This window comes from Mobula birostris, chromosome 7 (assembly GCF_030028105.1).
Source record: "Mobula birostris isolate sMobBir1 chromosome 7, sMobBir1.hap1, whole genome shotgun sequence".
Taxonomy (NCBI): domain Eukaryota; kingdom Metazoa; phylum Chordata; class Chondrichthyes; order Myliobatiformes; family Myliobatidae; genus Mobula; species Mobula birostris.
Window position 1 is genome coordinate 48,778,717 of NC_092376.1, and position 20,769 is coordinate 48,799,485.

At 41.0% G+C, this 20,769-nt stretch overlaps 1 protein-coding gene across 2 annotated transcripts in view; it reads right to left on the reverse strand.

Moving 5' to 3' along the window:
* LOC140200178 (probable ribonuclease ZC3H12C) overlaps positions 1–20,769 on the reverse strand; it is a 105,746-nt gene that overhangs the window by 25,924 nt on the left and 59,053 nt on the right. For both annotated transcript variants that reach the window (XM_072263098.1, XM_072263100.1), the window contains exon 2: positions 12,019–12,764. In XM_072263098.1, coding sequence (XP_072119199.1) covers positions 12,019–12,695 — 677 coding nt within the window. In that variant the 5' untranslated portion in view covers positions 12,696–12,764. The remainder of the gene's footprint in view (positions 1–12,018; positions 12,765–20,769) is intronic.

Below are 20,769 nucleotides of genomic sequence, written 5' to 3' on the forward strand. Positions count from 1 at the left end.
CAAAAACATTGGTCCTCTGAATCCAGCCCATTTAAGGATGGGCATGCAGATGTTGATTTTGTGCGCTATGTCTTGCCTGGCAAATTATGACCCACTGTGTCTACTTTCTCAAAAGGTTTCCTTACTAACAAGTGAAAAAGTAAACTGAGTGGCTGTCCTTTCCTGACAGAAAATTTCTGATATTAGTTGAGCAAATTAGCTTTGTTATGATGCTACAGAGAAATAGATTATGGGAAAGGATTTACTTGGTGCTTAATATATAGTGGTGCTAAAAAATTGGTGAATTTTCTCCATTTAGACCTTAAGACAAAGGAGCAGAAGTTGGCCATTCGGCCCATCGAGTCTGCTCCGCCATTTTATCATGAGCTGATCCATTCTCCTATTTAGTCCCACTCCCCCAACTTCTCACCATAACCTTTGATGCCCTGGCTACTCAGATACCTATCAATCTCTGCCTTAAATACACTCAATGACTTGGCCTCCACTGCCACCCGTGGCAACAAATTCCACAGATTCACCACCCTCTGGCTAAAAAAATTTCTTCGCATCTCTGTTCTGAATGGGCGCCCTTCAATCCTTAAGTCATGCCCTCTCGTACTAGACTCCCCCACCATGGGAAACAACTTTGCCACATCCACTCTGTCCCTGCCTTTCAATATTCAAAATGTTTCTATGAGGTCCCCCCTCATGCTTCGAAACTCCAAGGAATACAGTCCTAGAGCGGACAAACGTTCCTCATATGTCAACCTTCTCATTCCCGGAATCATTCTAGTGAATCTTCTCTGAACCCTCTCCAACGTCAGCACATCCTTTCTTAAATAAGGAGCCCAAAACTGCCCACAGTACTCCAACTGAGGTCTTACCAGTGCCTTATAGAGCCTCAACATTACATCCCTGCTCCTATACTCTATTCCTCTAGAAATGAATGCCAACATTGCATTCATCTTCTTCACCGACTCAACCTGGAGGTTAACCTTAGGGGTATCCTGCACGAGGACTCCCAAGTCCCGTTGCATCTCAGAACTTTGAATTCTCTCCCCATTTAAATAATAGTCTGCCCATTTATTTCTTCTGCCAAAGTGCATAACCATGCACTTTCCAAGATTGTATTTCATTTGCCACTTCTTTGCCCATTCTCCCAATCTATCCAAGTCTCTCTGCAGACTCTCTGTTTCCTCAGCACTACCGACCCCTCCACCTATCTTTGTATCATCAGCAAACTTAGCCACAAAGCCATCTATTCCATAATCCAAATCGTTGATGTACAAAGAAGTGGCCCCAACACAGACCCCTGTGGAACACCACTGGAAACCGGCAGCCAACCAGAATAGGATCCCTTTATTCCACTCTCTGCTTCCTGCCAATCAGCCAAAGCTCTATCCACGTATGTAACTTTCTCATAATTCCATGGGCTCTTATCTTGTTAAGCAGCCTCATATGTGGCACCTTGTCAAAGGCCTTCTGAAAATCCAAGTAGACAACATTCACTGCATCTCCCTTGTCTAGCCTATTTGTAATTTCCTCAAAAAATTGCAATAAGTTTGTCAGGCAGGATTTTCCTTTAGGGAAACCATGCTGAGTTCTGCCCACCTTGTTATATGCCTCCAGGTACTCTGTAACCTCATCCTTGACAATCGACTCCAACAACTTCCCAACCACCGATGTCAAGCTAACAGGTCTATAATTTCCTTTTTGCTTCCTTGCTCTCTTCTTAAATAGCAGAGTGACATTTGTAATCTTCCAGTCCTCCGGAACCATGCCAGAATCTATTGACTTTTGAAAGATCATCGCTAATGCTTCCGCAATCTCCACAGCTACTTCCTTCAGAACACGAGGGTGCATTCCATCTGGTCCAGGAGATTTATCTACCCTTAGACTATTCAGCTTCCTGAGTACATTCTCTGTCGTAATTGTGACTGCGCACATTTCTCTTCCCTGACACCTTCGAGTGTCCAGTATACTGATGTCTTCCTCAGTGAAGACAGATCCAAAATACTCGTTCGGTTCCTCCGCCATCTTCTTATCTCCCATTACAATTTCTCCAGCATCATTTTCTATTGGTCTTATATCTACTCTCACCTGTCTTTTACTCTTTGTATACTTGAAGAAGCTTTTAGTATCCTCTTTGATATTATTTGCTAGCTTCCTTTCATAGTTCATCTTTTCCCTCCTAATGACCTTTTTTTCCTTTTGTAAGCTTTTAAAAACTTCCCAAACCTCTGTCTTCCCACTAATTTTTGCTTTCTTGTATGCCCTGTCCTTTACTTTAACTTTGGCTTTGACTTCTCTTGTCAGCCATGGTTGCATCCTTTTTCCATTCAAAAATTTCTTCTTTTTTGGAATATATCTGCCTCGCACCTTCCTCACTTCTCACATAAACTCCAGCCACTGCTGCTTTGCCGTCCTTCCCGCCAGTGTCCCTTTCCAGTCAACTCTGGCCAGTTCCTCTCTCATGCCACTGTAATTTCCTTTACTCCACTGAAATATCAAAACATCAGATTTCGGCTTCTCTTTCTCATATTTCACAGTGAACTCAATCATGTTATGATCACTGTCTCCTAAGGGTTCCTTCACCTCAATCTCTCTGATCAGCTCTGGTTCATTACACAACACCCAATCCAGTACAGCAGATCCCCTAGTGGGCTCAACAACAAGCTGTTCTAAAAAGCCATCTCGCAGACATTCTACAAATTCTCTCTCCTGAGATCCAGTGCCAACCTGATTTTACCAATCCACTCACATGTTAAAATCCCCAACAATTATCATAACACTGCCCTTCTGACAAGCCTTTTCTATTTCTTGTTGTAATTTGTAGTCTACATCACTGCAGCTGTTAGGAGGCCTGTATATAACTGCCATCAGGGTCCTTTTACCCCTGCGATTTCTTAGCTCAACACAAAGATTCTGCACCTTCCAATCCTATGTCACTTCTTTCTAATGATTTAATATCATTTCTTACCAATAAAGCCACGCCACCCCTCTGCCTACTTGCCTATCCTTCCGATACACCGTGTATCCTTGGACGTTCAGCTCCCAGAGACATGCATCCTTTAGCCACATCTCAGTGATGGCCACAATATCATTTCTGCCAATCTGTAGCTGTACGACAAGATCATCCACCTTATTCCTTATGCTGCCTGCATTTAAGTATAACACCTTAAGACCAGTATTAGGTACTTTTTTGCTTTCACTGCTGCATAAATATGACCTCAAGTGTGATCAAATCATCACGCAAATCCTAAAACTAGTTAAACAGAACCCAATTAAATAAACAACACAAAAAACATTATACTTGTTCATTTATTTATTGCGAAAAATGTTCCAATATCACATGCATTTGATGGAAAAAGTATGTGAACCTCTGGGGTAATGCCTTCCTAAAAGCTATTTGGAGTCAGGTGTTCCAATTGATGAGATGAGATTGGAGGTGTGAGTTGTAGATATGCCCTGCCCTATAAAAAAAATACACATAAAGTCAGGTTACTGACAGAGCGACTCTTCTCAAAGATCTGTTTATGTGCACCATGCCTCAGTCAAAACAACTTCCAGACAGACGACTTTATCAGAAGAAATGTAGAGATGCATAAAGCTGGAAAAGGCTACACACGCAATTCTAAAGACCTGATTGTTCATCAATCCACAGTAAGAGAAATTGTCTACAAATGGAGAAAACTCAGTACTCTTGCTACTCTCCCTAGGAGTGGACATACTGCAAAGATCACACCAAGAGCAGAATTTGCAATGCTGAAGGAGGTGAAAAAGAACCCAAGGGTAACAGCAAAAGACCTGCAGAAATCTCTAAAACTGTCATATTTCCACTGTAAGTAAAACACTGAACAAAAATGGTGTTCATGGAAGGACAGCACAGAGGAAACCACTGCTCTCCCAAAAAAAAACCTTTGCTGCACATCTCAAGTTTGCAAAAGACCACCTGAATGTTCTACAGCACTTCTGGGACAATGTTCTGTGGACATACAGGACAAAAGTTGAACTTCTTGACAGAAATGCACATTGCTATGTTTGGAGGAAAAAGGGCACTGTCGACCAACACTCAAACCTCATCTCAACCGTGAAACATAGTGGAAGGAGCATCATGGTTTGGGGTTGCTTTGCTGCCTCAGGGCCTGGACAGCTTGCAATCATTGATGGAACAATGAATTCAAAATTGTCTGAAGATATTTTACGGGAGAATGTCAGGGTAGCAGTCCATCAGCTGAAACTTAATAAAAGTTGGTTAATGCAACAAGACAATGATCTGAAAGAAAAGAGTAAATCAACAACAGAATGATTTAAAAAGAAGAAAATCCGTGGTTTGGAATGTCCTGACCTTAATCCTATAGAAATGTTGTGGAAGGACTTGAAGCAAGTGGTTCATGCAAGAAAGCCCATTAACATCTCAGAGTAGAAATAGTCTGTAAGAAGCAATGGCCTGAAACTCCTCCAAGCCAACGTGCAGGACTGGTCAACAGTTACTGGAAATGTTTGGTTGAAGTTATTGCTGCAGAAGGGTGTTAACACCAGTTACTTCCATTTCATGCATGTCTGTTCTTACCCCATCCTCCCGCCACCCTACCAGGGATAGGGTTCCTCTTGTCCTTAACTACTACCCTACCAGCCTCCACACCTAGCACATAATTACCTGAAACTTCTGATATCTCCAACAGGATCCCACCACCAAGCACATCTTTCCAACCCCCCACTTTCTGCTTTCCACAGGGATCGTTCCCTATGTGACTTCCTTGACCATTTGTGCTTCCCCACTGATCTCCCTCCTGGCACTTATACTTGCAAGCAGAACAAGTGCTTCACCTGTCTGTACACCTCCTTCCTCACTACCATTCAGGGCCCTAAACAGTCCATCGAGGTGAGACATCACTTCACCTGCGAGTCTGTTGTGGTCATATACCATGTCTGGTACTCCCAGAGTGGCCTCCTGTATATCCCTGAGACCTGAGGTAGATTGGGAGACCACTTCGCCGAGCACCTACAATCTGTCCACCAGAAAAAGTGGGATCTCCCAGTGGACACCTATTTTAATTTCACTTCTCATTCCTATTCCGAAATGTCCACCCCTGGCCTTTCCCTCTGTCATAATAAGGCCACACTTAGGTTGGAGAAATTGTGTGCAGTTTTGGTCCCCTAACCTGAGGAAAGACATTCTTGCCATAGAGGGAGTACAAAGAAGGTTCACCAGATTGATTCCTGGGATGGCAGGACTTTCATATGATGAAAGACTGGATTAACTAGGCTTATACTCTCTGGAATTTAGAAGATTGAGGGGGGAATCTTATTGAAACGTATAAAATTCTAAAGGGATTGGACAGGCTAGATGTAGGAAGATTGTTCCCGATGTTGGGGAAGTCCAGAACGAGGGGTCATAGTTTGAGGATAAAGGGGAAGCCTTTTAGGACCGAGTTGAGGAAAAACTTCTCCACACAAAGAGTGGTGAATCTGTGGAATTCTCTGCCACAGGAAACAATTGAGGCCAGTTCATTGGCTATATTTAAGAGGGAGTTAGATATGGCCCTTGTGGCTAAAGGGATCAGGGGGAATTGAGAGAAGGCAGGTACAGGGTTCTGAGTTGGATGATCAGTGATGATCATACTGAATGGCGGTGCAGGCTCGAAGGGCCGAATGGCCTACTCCTGCACCTATTTTCTAGGTTTCTATGTTTAACCCTTTATATTCCGTTTGGGTAGCCTCCAACCTGATGCCATGAACATCGATTTCTCAAACATCTGGTAATGCCCCCCCCCCCACCCTCACACCATTTCCCATCCCCTTTTCCTTCTCTCACCTATCTCCTTACCTTCCCATTGCCTTCCTCTGGTGCTCCTCCCCCCCCCACCTTTCTGCTTTTCTTTCTTCCATGGCCTTCGGTCTCTTTCACCAATCATGTTTCCAGCTCTTTGCTTTATCCCTCCCCCGTCAGGTTTCATCCATCGCCTTGTGTTTCTCTCTCCCCTCCCCCACCTTTTAAATCTACTCCTCAGCTTTTTTTCTCCAGTCCTGCTAAAGGATTTTGGTCCGAAATGTTGACTGTACTCTTTTCCATAGACGCTGCCTGGCCTACTGAGTTTCTCTAGCATTTCCGCCAGGCAACATCTCTAGGAAGAAGTACAGTCGACGTTTTGGGCTGAGACCCTTCGTCAGGACTAACTGAAAGAAGAGCTAGTAAGAGATTTAAGGTAGCAGACACCAACAGAATCAACAAACTCATTCGTAAGGCCAGAGATGTTGTGGAGATGGAACTGGACTCTCTGACGGTGGTGTCTGAAAAGAGGATGCTGTCCAAGTTGCATGCCATCTTGGACAATGTCTCCCATCCACTACATAATGTACTGGGTGGACACAGGAGTACATTCAGCCAGAGACTCATTCCACCGAGATGCAACACAGAGCATCATAGGAAGTCATTCCTGCCTGTGGCCATCAAACTTTACAACTCCTCCCTTGGAGGGTCAGACACCCTGAGCCATTAGGCTGGTCCTGGACTTATTTCCTGGCATAATTTACTTTTTTTATTTATGGTTTATAACTATTTATTATTTATGGTGCAACTGTAATGAAAACCAATTTCCCCCGGGATCAATAAAGTATGACTATGAGATTTGAAAGTGGGAGGGGGAAGGGGAGATCCAAAATGATCCATCCCTCTGTCCTCCTCACTATACCCCTTGCCCATCCCCTGGGCTCCACCCCCCCCTTTTCTTTCTTCCTAGGCCTCCTGTCCCATGATCCTTTCCTATCTCCTTTGCCAATCAACTGTCCAGCTCTTGGCTCCATCCCTCCCCTTCCTGTCTTCTCCTATGATTTCAGATCTCCCCCTCCCTCTCAAACTTTCAAATCTCTTACTAGCTCTTCTTTCAGTTAGTTCTGATGAAGGGTCTTGGCCCGAAACGTCGACTGTACCTCTTCCTAGAGATGCTGCCTGGCCTGCTGCATTCACCAGCAACTTTTATTTGTGTTGCTTGAAATTCCAGCATCTGCAGATTTCCTCGTGTTTGCGTCCTCTAGCATTTTATGTGTGTTACTGAAAGCAAAGGTTCAAATACTTTTTCCAACAAATACATGTAATATTGGATCATTTTTCTCAATAAATAAGTGAAAAAGTATAATGATTTTGTGTTATTTATTTAATCGGGTTCTCTTTATCTAGTTTTAGGACTTATGTGAAGATCTGATCAAATTTTAGGTCATATTTATGCAGAAATAGAGAAATTTCTACAGGGTTCACAAATTGTCTAGCACCACTGCACATAGAACATAGAACAGTACAGCACACGAAACAGGCTCTTTGGTCCACAATGTTATGCCAAACAAATTAAATTAGTAATCAAATGGCTAACTAATCTCTTCTGCCCACATAATGTCCATAATCTTCCATTTTCCTTACATACATGTGTCTGCCTAAATGTCCCTTAAAAAGTCTCTAATGTTTCTGCCTTTATCACACCTCAGGCAGCTTATTCCAGTCATCCACCACTCTCTGTGTAAAAAAACTTGCCCCTCACATCTCTTTTGAATTTAACCCCTCGCACCTTAATTGCATGCTTTAGTTAGCAACACTCTTAAGGAACTTGCCCATAACAGTGTACTATCTCTTTGCATTTGACCTACCAAAAAGCAATACTTTACATTTGGCCAGGTTAAACTGCATTGGCCATTTCTCTGCCCATACCTGCAACTCATCTATATCCTGCTGTATTGTTTGCCACCAATATTAGTATCATCTGCAAACTTACATCCTATCTACATTTTCATCCAGGTCACTTATGTACATCACAAAACAGCAGAGGCTTCAGATCGCTGCAGAACACCACTAATCTGCAGCTAAAATAAGTCCCTTCAACTACTACTCTCAGTCTTCTATGGGTAAGCCAGATCTGAATTCAATCGGCCAATTCATCATAGATTACATGCATCTTAATTTTCTGAATGAGCATCTCATGAGGGATCTGGGCAAACATCTTACTAAAATCCATGTTAACAACATCCACAGCTCTACTATCTTCATCAATCACTCTCATCAACTTGTCAAAAAATTCAATCAATTTAGTAAGACATGACTTGCCCTGTACAAAACCATGCTGGCTTCCTAATTAGGTCATGGTTTTCCAAATGTTCATAAATTCTATCCCTAAGAATTCTCTCCAGTAAAGTCCCTACCACTGTTTTGAAACTCACTGGTCTATAGTTTTTCCAGGATTATTCCTGGTTCCCTTCTTGAATAACGGAACAACATTAGCCACTCATCAGTGCTCCAAAAACTTGCCTGTGGCTAGAGAGGACATGAAGAAGATATTGATCAAGGTCTCAGCAATCTCTGCTCTCACTTCTCTGAATAACATGGGGTATATCCCATCAGGCCCTGGGGACTTATCCACCTTAATGCTCTGAAAAAGAGTCCCAACACTAGCTCCTCTTTTACCTCAAATTGCCCTAGTATATCAATATGTTTAGCACTGATCTCTTATCCTCCATGTCTTTCTCCTTGGTAACTGCTGATGTAAAGTGTTCGTTAATGGCCTCACCCACATCCTTTGCATCCAAGCAAATATTACCCCCTTTATCCTTCAGTGGTGGTTCTACTCTCTCTAGTTATCCCCATATAATCGCCACATTTCCATTGTACATATTCCTGAGAACATCAGTTCCCAATTTCTACTCCCAAATTCCTATCTAATAGCTTCATAATTAGCCTCCCCAAATTACATACTTTCCCATACTGTCTGCTCCTATCCTTGCCAAGGCTATGGGTTTAGGGAACACTTGCATGTGGTTCTGGAAAGTTCTGCCCCATTGAGAAGGGGAAAAGTTGATAAGAGAGATAGAATATTTCATCAAGACGAAGGAGGAAGCATACTTAAAGTTTAGGAAGCAAAAATCATGCAGGCCTTTTGTGAGTTATAAGGTAGACATTAAAGAGCTTAAGAATGGACTAAGGATTGTAAGAAGGGGGCATGAGAAGGTCCTTGCGAATAGGATTAATGAAAACCCCAAGGTGTTTTACACATACGTGAAAAACAGGAGGATGACTAGAGTAAGGGAACAACTGCTAAGGAATAAAAGAGGAAACGTGTTCCTGGAGTCAGAGGAAGCCTTTATTGAATACTTTGCTTCAGTATTCACCACTGAGACGGACCCTGACATATGTGAGGTCAGCTTGGACAGGCTAATGTGTTGAAACATGTCAAGGTTAAGAGAGAGGATGTGTTAAAACTTTTGAACGACATTAGCATAGATGTCCTTGGGGCAAGACAGGATATATTTTAGTTTACTACAGGAAGAAAGGGAAGAGATTACAGAACTATCGGTGATGATCTTTGTGTCCTCACTGGTCACAGGAGTAGTACCAAAAGACTGGAAGGTGAAATTCCCTTGTTCAAGAAAGGTAATATGGATAAACCTGGGAATTATAGACCAGTGAATCTTACATCAGTGGTGGGAAAACTATTGGAGAGGATTCTAAAAGACAGGATCTATGAACATTTGGAGAAGCATGGTCTGATTAGGGGTAGTTAGCATGGCTTTGTGAAGGGCAGGTCATGCCTCACAAACTTGATTGACTATTTTGAGGAAGTAACAAAACAAATTGATGAGGGTAGAATGGTGGATTGGCATATATGGATTTTATTTGTTTTACGAGGGGTGATTGATAAGTTTGTGGCCTAAGGTAGGAGGAGTCAGTTTTAGAAAACCTAGCACATTTATTTTTCAACATAGTCCCCGCCTACATTTACACACTTAGTCCAGTGGTTGTGGACCATACGGATCTTGGACCTCCAGAAAGTGTCCACAGCAGGGGTGATTGATAAGTTCGTGGCCTAAGGTAGAAGGAGAGGAGTTATTAACTCCAAACTTTCTGCATAATCACTCAAAGAGTTGAACTGCATGTGCATGTAATGAGAGCTGTATAACTCATCTCCTTCTACCTTAGGCCACAAACTTATCAATCACTCCTGCTGTGGACACTTTCTCGAGGTCCAAGATCCATATGCTCCATGACCACTGGACTAAGTATGTAAATGTAGGAGGGGACTATGTTGAAAAATAAATGTGCTAGGTTTTCTAAAATTGACTCCCTCTACCTTAGGCATGAACTTATCAATTACCTCTCGTATTTAGCACGGTCACGGGCTCTTCTGGCCAAAGCAGCCTGAGCCGTCCAGTTATACTCATGTCGCTGGTTAACCTACTAATCCAAACATCTAGTGAAATGTGGGAGGAAACCAGAGCACCTGGAGGAAAACCACATAGTCACGGGGAGAATGCATAAATCCCTTACAGACAGCAGTGGTTTTGAACTCGGGTTGGTGATGCTTTAATAGCATTATGGTAACTGCTATATAATAAAGGCATTTGACAAAGTTCCTATGATGAGCTCATTTAGAAAGTCAGGAGGCATGGGATCCAGGTAAACCTGGCTGCATGGATTCAAATTGACTTGCCTACAGAAAGCAGAATGTAGTAGTAGATGGATTCTGCCTGGAGGTTATTGACTAGTGGGTCTTCTTCAGGGATCTGTTCTGGGACCCCTGCTCTTAGTGACTTTTACAAATGACCTAGATGATGAAGTGGAAGGGTGGGTTAGTAAGTTTGCAGATGGCATGAACTTGGTGGTGTTATAGTGTAGAAAGGTGTTGTTCTGTAGGTTATAACAGGACACTGTTGTAGATTACACGGATGAGGAGCGGGGCTGAGAAGTGGCAGATGGAATGCAATCCAGTAAAGTATTAAGTGATACACTTTTTGAGGTTGAACTTGAAGGCAGAATTCAAGGTTAATGGCAGGATTCTTAACAGTGTGGAGGAAGAGGGATCTTGTGGTCCAAGTCCATAAATCCTTCAAAGTTGATGCCCAGGTTGATAGGGTGATTAAGGTGGTGTGTTAGCCTTCATTAGTCAGGGCATTGAATTCAAGAGCTGTGACATAATGTTGTAGCTCTATAAAATTTAGGTTAGATTACAATTGAAGTATGGTGTTCAGTTCTGGTCACCTCATTACAGCAAGGATGTGGAAGCTTTAGAGAGAGTGCAGTGAAGATTTACCATGATGCTACCTGGATTAGAGAACATTTGTTATGAGGAAATGTTGAGCACAAGGCTTTTCTCTTTGGAGAGAAGGAGGTTCAGAGATGACTAGGTAGAGGTTTGTTTGCTCGTTTGTTTGTTTATTTAGCTATTTATGTATGTACTTATTTATTTAGAGATGCAAATAAATAATCTTTTATTTGTATCTCTAAATAAATAAATAAACTGGCCCTTCTGGCCCAACCACCCAGAAACCCACCTACTTAACCCTAACCTAATCACAGGACAATTTACAATGGCTATTAACCTACCAACCAGTACGTCTTTGAAATATAGGAAGAAACCAGAGCATCCAGGGAAAACCCACACGCTCATGGGAAGAACATACAAACTTCTTACAGAGGATACAGTAAACGAACTCCGAACTCCAACGCCCCCAAGCTATAATAGCATCACGTTAATAAAACTAAAGATAGAGTGAACAGCCAATGCCTTTTTCCCGGGACGGCAAAGATAAATACAAGAGGACATACTTTTCAGGTGCCTGGAAAACGTGTAGAGGTGAGGTTAGGGGTAGGCTTTTATATTGCAGAGAGAGGTAAGTGCATGGACACCAGGCTGGGACTTGTGGTAGAAGTTGATACATTAGGGACATTTATTAGATTCTTAGAAAGACACATGGATGAAAGAAAAATGGAGGACTGTGTTGGAGAAAAGGCTAAAATTAATCGACGTACGTTAAAAAGTCCGCAGAACATTATGGGCCAGAGGACCTGCATTGTGCTGTACCGTTCTATATTCTCCAAAACAGCCTGAGGGAGAGAGCTCAGGAGGCTTGGGGGGAAGTGAAAACTTGGGGGGAGGGTTTGAGAGCTTGAGGGAGAGAATTTGAGAAAGAGTGTATGAGAGTTTGAGAGAGATAGAAAATGTATGAGAGAGATTGAGAGGTGGGGGTATGGAAGGGAAAACAATTTTCTGCACTCACCTCATTGCCACGTTACTGCCATCAATTACTATAGGTTTTAGATTATTCCCATCATCCACCACATCTTCTACAGGAGAATCAGATCGCTGAGAATCTGTTGAAGCTGTATCTCGTAGATTTATAGTTCCAGGAGTACTTTTGCCACAGGAGGCATCAGAATTAATTTTGTTCCCCAGTTTCACAAGTTCACCTAGTATATCATTGGGCAAGGCATCAGTTCCTAACTTGTTCAGGACCAACTGCAGTTGTTCCTCTGAATATCCCAGTTTCAGTGCAAATTCCATTTTGGTTTTGTAAACTTTGTCTTCATCTGTAATCCGTAAATCATCCTTTGGTTTTGTTTCAGTATCAATTTTAAAGTCTTGCAGAAGCTCACTGCATTTCAGTAGTTTTGATTCCACACTAGGTGACTGACAAAACTGTTTCATATTAGAACTGGTCTCCAACATGGCAATTCCTAACTGCTCCAATTCACTGTCTGAACCAGAGCTGTCTGTGCCTTGCACTTCCCATTCTTTAAAATGCTCTGTATTGGAATATCCTTTATCCATTGCTATTTTATCCACTACTGACCAAGATGTAATCACGTTTAGCGGGTTGTTAGTGTTTTCCACATTGAGATGTAGAAGTCTAAGAACTGTGCTGTTCTCAGCCACTGAGTGATCTTTCAAGCCCATGAATTTGTTGCGTGTATGGAGAGTCAATCCTGGAGCTGTGTGTGTTTGGACACACAACAGGCTGTGCTTCTAAAAGTGAAAAGAGCCATAAATAAATAAACTTGTCAAATTGAGAGCAAATTTCCTACATCAATTGCTTTAAGTTCTTACTGTAATTTGTAGAAAGCCAAGGAATTGAAATTTTACACATTGTTATTGTGGATGCGTATCAACCATTGGGTAGAAAATTAAAATATTTCCCTTGCGTCTAGTTTGCGTTGCCATGAGCTGTGCTATCACAAATACGATTACATTATATGGGAACTATAAGTATTTTGAAACTTCAATTTGTATCCAGTGATATTTTGACTACATTCCTGTCACTATTTAGTCTATGAAAACTGTAATTAAAATGATTTGCCCAGATAGGATTCTTCTTTATCAGTTGTATTGCTAAAATTATCACGGACTAATGAGGTTTCTAGTTTGGACCACCTGTGCAGTTTGTGAAAACTACCTTGTTACCATCCAAATCAGGGTTTCTCAACTGGGGTTCTGTGAGAGGTTGCTAGGGGTTCTGCAAGAGATCGTGATTTAAAAAATAAACATTGATTTTTGAACTTTGCGCAAAGTGTGATACTTGCACTTGCAGTGGTGGGCAGTGACCGAGCAGACCCATTAGCAATTTTGTTGGAGGTCTTTCACGCCAGTATGGCAGTGCGCAGTAGGGCTGTGTTTATTCGGGTGAGTCCATGCTCAGTTTTTTTAAATGCGAGTTAGGGGAGACCGTTGATAATTGGCGAGTGCTGTATTGCAAAGAGGGGAAGACGGTAGACTGATGATTGTACTGTGAAGTTTTCATATTTTTTGTGGTTTTCTCATTTAGTTATTATTATGCCATTCTTATTGTGCAGCAATAGACACAAAAAAAAGTCTGCCTTTACAATGAAAGCTACTGATCAATGGGTTTTACATGGACTGGTGATCCAAGTTGTCCTATTCCATTGTGTCTAGTCTGTGGCAAACAACTTACAAATGTAGAAATGGCTTCAGCTAAATTGAAAAGACACTTAACTACAAATCACAGCCATATGACACGTAAAAGTGCTAATTATTTTAAACAGCTATTGGAATCTCAAAACCAACAGAGTAAAGCTTTTGTTAATAAAGTCATTCAGTAAAGGGAATCAGGAAGCAAGTTATTTAGTAGCAGAAATTATTACCCCGAGAAGGAAAAGTCATACAGTTGGTGAGAACCTAATAATGCCAGCATGTAAAATTATAGTGGGTAAAATGTTAAGACAAGATGCAGTATGAGAAATTGAAAAAAATTCACTCTCAAACAGTATGAAAGGTTGACGTACTGATGACATGTCACATGATGCTGAAGAGGTTTTGTGTGATAAACTGAAAAACAACAGCTTCCCTATCCAGGTTGATGAGTAAAAAGACTTCACCGATAAATGTCATGTTGTAGCATTTGAAAGGTTTATAAATGATGGTGAAATTCAAGTAAACTTTTTTTGTTGCAAAGAGCTGCCGGAAACAAGCCAAGAAACATTTAATATTTGGTCTTCATATCTGGAAACATAAGGTCTGTCTTGGAGGAACTGTATTGGTATCTGTACTGATGGTGCCCCATCAATGGTTGGCTCCTTGAAAGGTTCTGATTTTTTTGTAAAAATAATCCTGACATGGTCACAACACACTGCTTCAACATTGCAAATAAAATTTCATGTCGTAAATAGCATTAATTAAAATCAATTTACAACCTTTATTTGAATTAAAACTACTATGCTTACCTTTAGAAAAATTAAGTCCTCTTTTGGCAGTTATTTAACAGAAAATTATTATGTTTGCCATATGAGTTTTTAAAATTTATGAAAGGGAAAGAGAGAGATTAATTTCAAGAAAGGTAAGCTAAGCTTAACTACCTCCTTTTTTCCTAGAAAGGTTGGCTAAAAATTCATTCTCCACTCAAAAGAGTATTGACAATTATTTTTGGATTAGTTTATCTACAACTTATTGGCCACACTAACATACTGTGAGCTGTAGGTACAACAATTTTTAAGCAGGGATTCCCTGAGACCTGAAAATTACTTCAAGGGTTCCTCCACGGCAAAAAGCTTAAGAAAGGCTGATCCAAATGTTTATATTTAACATTCTTCACAAGAATGCTAAATGTGCCTTTAAAACATAAAACAGGTTGCTGTGCAAGAAAATATCAAATGAATCACATACAAGAGAAAATCTGCATACAAGAAAAAATCTGCAGATGCTGGAAATCCAAGCAACACACACAAAATGCTGGAGGAACTCAGGCCAGGCAGCTTCTATGGGAAAAAAGTCCAGTCGACGTTCTGGGTTGAAACTCTTCGGCAGGACTGGGTCACATAAATGAATCACTTAATAGGATAACAGTAGCAACCAGGAGTTGTAGTATTATGCATCAATTCACTTTCTCAAAATAAATCTTTACATTTAAAAAACAGGAAAACTGATGACTAAAATCCAACTTTTTAAAGAATAATGTTTCTTATCAACAAGGGCTAACTTTCTTAAAGTCTGAAGTCACTGGATGGCCTGAATCAAGAATGTCAAGGATTTGATGACCAATTTTGTGAAATGATTTGACATTTCACTGTATTTAAATCAAGATTTCCAATGAGAAATTTACTTGGATTGCAAACACAGATCTCCCACAAGAACACACTAATTATGTGCACTTTAATATGCCTACTTTGTCAAGGAATGCCTAAATTCAGAGAACCCAACAGATTACCCAGAAGTTGGTTACAGTACAATATGAAGCACTGTTGAGAATCCTTCCCACCCATCCCATAATCTCTTTAACCAACTACCATCAGGAAAGAGGTACAGGAGCATCAGGATTAGGACTGCCACACTGGGTAACAGCTCCTTCCTGCAGGCTGTGATACTAACGAAAACCCTGCCATCACTGAGGTTTCGTCACTAGGACAGCAAGGTGTTTACTGAACCGTTTACTATTTACCTGTGCTGTGCATTGTATGTATTCTAAATTATATTTTATTGTTATTTGTAATACTATTTTGTTTATGTGCTGTGTGTATTGTGGGTGCACTGTGGTCCACAGAAATGTTTCATTTAGTTGTATGTATGTATAGTCAGATGACAATAAACTTGAACTTGACTACTGAGAGGAGCCCGTAATATTTTAAAATGTGTTATTCAAGTATGAGACACATAAAGTTAAGATAAAGATTAGCTTTATTTGTCACATGCACAACGAAACATCCAGTAGAATTCATCAGTTGTGTAAATGATCAACAGAGTAGGGATATGCTGGGGTCAGCCTCCAAGTTTTGCCATACTTCCAGTGCCAATGTAGCATTTACACAAATTTCTAACCCTAATCCACACATCTTTTTAGTGGGCTGCAATAATTGCAAGAAGTCATCAACTGGTGAGGCTGCATGAGGTTTAAAAAGAGCTTGTGGCCTTTTGGAATATTTAAGCAGGCTGCAATCATCATGAAGCCACACTCAGGTTGGAGGAACAACACCTTATATTCCGTCTGGGTAGCCTCCAACCTGATGGCATGAGCATCGACTTCTCTAACTTCCGCTAAGGCCCCACCTCCCCCTCGTACCCCATCTGTTACTCATTTTTATGCACACATTCTTTCTCTCACTCTCCTTTTTCTCGCTCTGTCCCTCTGAATATACCTCTTGCCCATCCTCTGTGTCCCCCGCCCCCCCCATCTTTCTTCCCGGACCTCCTGTCCCATGATCCTCTCGTATCCCCTTTTGCCTATCACCTGTCCAGCTCTTGGCTCCATCCCTCCCCCTCCTGTCTTCTCCTATCATTTTGGATCTTCCCCTCCCCCTCCAACTTTCAAATCCCTTACTCACTCTTCCTTCAGTTAGTCCTGACGAAGGGTCTTGGCCTGAAACATCGACTGCACCTCTTCCTACAGATGCTGCCTAGCCTGCTGCGTTCACCAGCTGCTTTGATGTGTGTTGCAATCATCATGGTCTTTTAGGCACTCGGCAGAGGCCAATAAAAAGTGAGGTGTAAGCAAAGCAGGCGTGTGGATGGGACAGTGATAGAGTGATCAGACTTTGGCTCAACAGGCTTGGGTGAGAACAGGCAGAGGCTAGAATTTAAGCTTGAGAAGTTATATGAATAACAAGTGCTGGCAGGATGGTAGTTCAGGCAGAGGAATGCACCTCCCGTGAGATGTAGGATTTCAGTACCCTGATGACCAGATCTTCAGGAAGGGTACCCAATTTCAAGTCCTGATTGACAAGGTCAAGGGACTGGAGCTGGAGCTGGATATACTTAGGACTATCCGGGAGGCAGAAAAGCTCATAGATGAGACTTTTACTGAGGTGGGCACAGCTAGAGTCCGGCCTTCAGATAGGAGACGGTTGACCACCAGGAGAAGCAAGAGAAATAAGCAATCAGTGCAGGGTTCCCCATTGGATGTTCTCCTTGGCAACAATTTTACTCCTTTAGATACTGCTGGGAGGGATGATCGATCAGCAGCAGACAGGTGAGTGGCACCGTAGCTGGCTCTAAGGCTCAGCAGGGAAGGGTAAAATCAGGCGCAGAGATAACAATAGTTAGGGTATGGACAGCAGATTCTGTGACTGTGAGAGAAAGCCAAAATGGTGTTTTGCATTCCAGGTGATATGGTCCAGGATGTCTCACAGCGGCTGCAGAAGATTTTCAAGAGGAGGAATGAGCAGCCAGAAGTCATGGTGCACAGTGGCACCAATGACATAGAGAAGAAGCTGAAGAGCAGGACCTCCAAGGTATAATCTCCGGATTACTCCCAGTGCCATGTGCTAGTCAGGGCAGGAATATGATGATAGTACAGATGAATGAGTGGCTGAGGAAGTGGTGCAGTGTGCGGTGTTACAGGTTTCTGTATCACTGGGAACTCTTCTAGGGAAGGTTGACCTGTACAAAGAACAGTTACAGCTGAACCTGAAGAGAACCAATATCCTTGCAGGCAGGTTTACTAGAGCTATTGGGAAAGTCTTAAACTAATTTGGAAGGGAATAGGAACTGGAGTGATAGGGCTCAGAATGGAACAGTTGGTATACAAGTCAATGCATTGTGCAGTGAGACTGAGAGGAAGTAGAGACAGATGATAGTGGGTTGAGTTGAAGTGTAAAATGGGGGCAAAATTGAAAAGGGTAGTGAATACAGAGTTGTAGACATTACATTTGAATGTCTACAGTACATGGAATAAGGTAGATGATCTTGAAAAGCAGTTAGAGACTGGCAGGTATGATGTGGGCATCACTGAATCGTAGCTGAAAGATCATAGTTGGGAGCTTAATATTTCAAAGATACACATTGTATCGAAAGGAAGGCAGGCCAGTAGAGGGGGTGCAGTGACAGTATTGGTAAAGATGAAATCAAATCCTTAGGAAGAAGTGATATAGAATCAGAAGATGCAGAATCCTTGCGGGTAGAGTTAAGAAACCGCAGGGATAAAAATACCGATGGGAGTTATATACAGGACCCCAAATGATAACCAGGATGTAGGATATAAATTTCAATGGGAAATAGAAAAGGTATGTAAAAAGGGCGACATTACGATAGTCATAGGGATTTCAACATTCAGGTGGATTGCTGGATTTCGAGAAGGAATTTTAGAATGTCTACAAGATGGCTTCTTAAATCAGCTTGTGGTTGAGCCCACCAGGCATAAGGCAATTCTGGATTGGGTGTTGTGTAATAAATCAGATTTGATTTGTGAACTTAGGGTAAAGGAGCCCTTAGGAGTCAGTAAAATACGATAGAATTCACCCTGCAGTTTGCGAGAGAGAAGCTAAAATCAGGTGTATCTGTGTTACAGAGGCATGAACGAGGAGTTAGCCAAAGTTTCATCCAGAAGGAGACATGCTTCATTTAGAGGGGAATATTGGTAGGTATGTCAGCAGAACAGCAATAGCTGAATTTCTAGGAGCAATTTGGAAGGCACAAGATAATTATATCCCAATGATAAAGAAGTATTCTAAAAGGAGAATGAGGTACCCATGACTGACAAGTGAAGTTAAACACGCCATAAAAACGAAAAAGAGGGCATATAATATAGCATAAATTAGTGGGAAAATAGAGGATTCAGAAGCTTTTAAAAACCAGCAGAAGGCAACTAAAAAAAACATAAGGAGTTAAGAGATGTAATATGAAGATAAGCTAGTCAATAATGACAAAGAGGATACCAAAAGATTTTTCAGACATATAAAGAATAAAAGAGAAGTGAGAGTGGATATTGGACCATAAAAAATTACACAGAAGAGCTAGTAAAGGGGTCAAAGTAATGGCAGACAAACTTAAGTTTTTTGCTTCAGTCTTCACTGTGATGGGCACTAGCAGAATGCCAGAACTTACAGAGTGTCAGGGAGCAGAGGTACAGTATGGGATTCCCATTCTGTAAAAGGGTTGGATGGGAAAGAGTTTGTCATATTTGTTCAGGAAAGTTTCCAACTAGAGACAGTGCGATACAAAATCTCCTATTAGGGAATGAGACAGGGCAGGTGACAGAAGTTTGTATAGCAGATCACTTTGCCTCTAATGATCATAATGCAATTATTTTTAAGGTAATTATTTTCCTTATTGTAATTTGAAGTTTTATTATGTATTGCAATGTATTACTGCTGCAAAACAACAAATTTCATGACATATGCCAGTGATATTAAACTTGATTCTGATACTGATTCTGATTCAAAGTGGTATTGTTAGGTCAGTGAGTGGGCATAGTTGAGCTAAGTGGAGTGAAATGGGAGAAAATAAGAAATTTGGGCAGGGAAAAATTGGTGAGAAACTGGAGAACTCTAAGGTACAGTGGAATCTGGGTGTCACAGAACATGATTCAGAAGTGGTGAATATGCAGATACAGCAATGCTATAGTTGGTTGCTAAGGAATTGAATGCAAATGATTATGCATCAATTATATACAGCATTGGTGATGACATTTCACTGGGAGTACTGTGTACTGCTACAAAGAAGATGTACAAATGCAAGCAGTATCTCAGAGGTTTACCAAACTGATATAAGAAATCGACAGATTGCCTTATAAGAAAAGGTTAAACCAGTCAAAAATTTTTGGAATTTAGGAAAGAGAGAGGCAACTTGATTATACTTTATACTTTATTGTCACCAAACAATTGATACTAGAACGTACAATCATCACAGCGATATTTGACACTGCGCTTTCCACTCCCTGGACTACAAGTCGATAGTAAATATTAAAAATTTAAATTATAAATCATAAATAGAAAATAGAAAAATGGAAAGTAAGGTACAGCAAAAAAACCGAGAGCATTTAACATCCTGAAGGTTCTTGATAGTGTGGATATGAAAAGATAAGTTTCTTCCTGTGGAAGAATCTAGAACCATAGGTTATTTGGTTAAGAATGATGGGTTAAAATTGAGTCTAAGGTGAGGCAGATGTTTTTCTTTTAGAAAGGCTTGTGTCTTTGAACGCTTTTCTTCAAAGGGCAGAAGAAAAATAATCTTTGAATACATTTAATGTAGAGATGAATAGATCTGTGACATACAATGAAGTAGTATGTCACTAGGGAAAAGAGGGAATGCTAAGTGCAGATACAAGCTGATTAGTCACTATGTTCAGAGTTTAAGAGGCCACCTTCTAATTGTTACATTCCAATACAAATACAGTAAATTCTGGTTAATTAGGGCACAATACATTTTGGCCTAGTAAAGCAGCTGCCCCAATTAGCTGAAGTTTCACGGATATTGTTAAAAAGTTATATATAAAAAAACAACCTACCATTTAACTGAGTAACATGTATTTTTATGAAATACAGAACAAATTAGAATATTACGAATACTACTACAGTACTATCAAACTGTGTATTGGTTCCTAATAGTTACAGATGGAGGAATTAATCCAGTATATGCAGCTGTGTTCTTTTAATTGACTGCAAATGAACAAAATCAGCGCAAACACCCAGTGCAGATAATGGACTAACTTCATACATTACTTTCAACAATTGTATTTTCCGAATCTTAGTTTTCATTTTAACATTCAAAATAATTGTTGATACCTTGAAATTCTTCATAGTCGCTAACT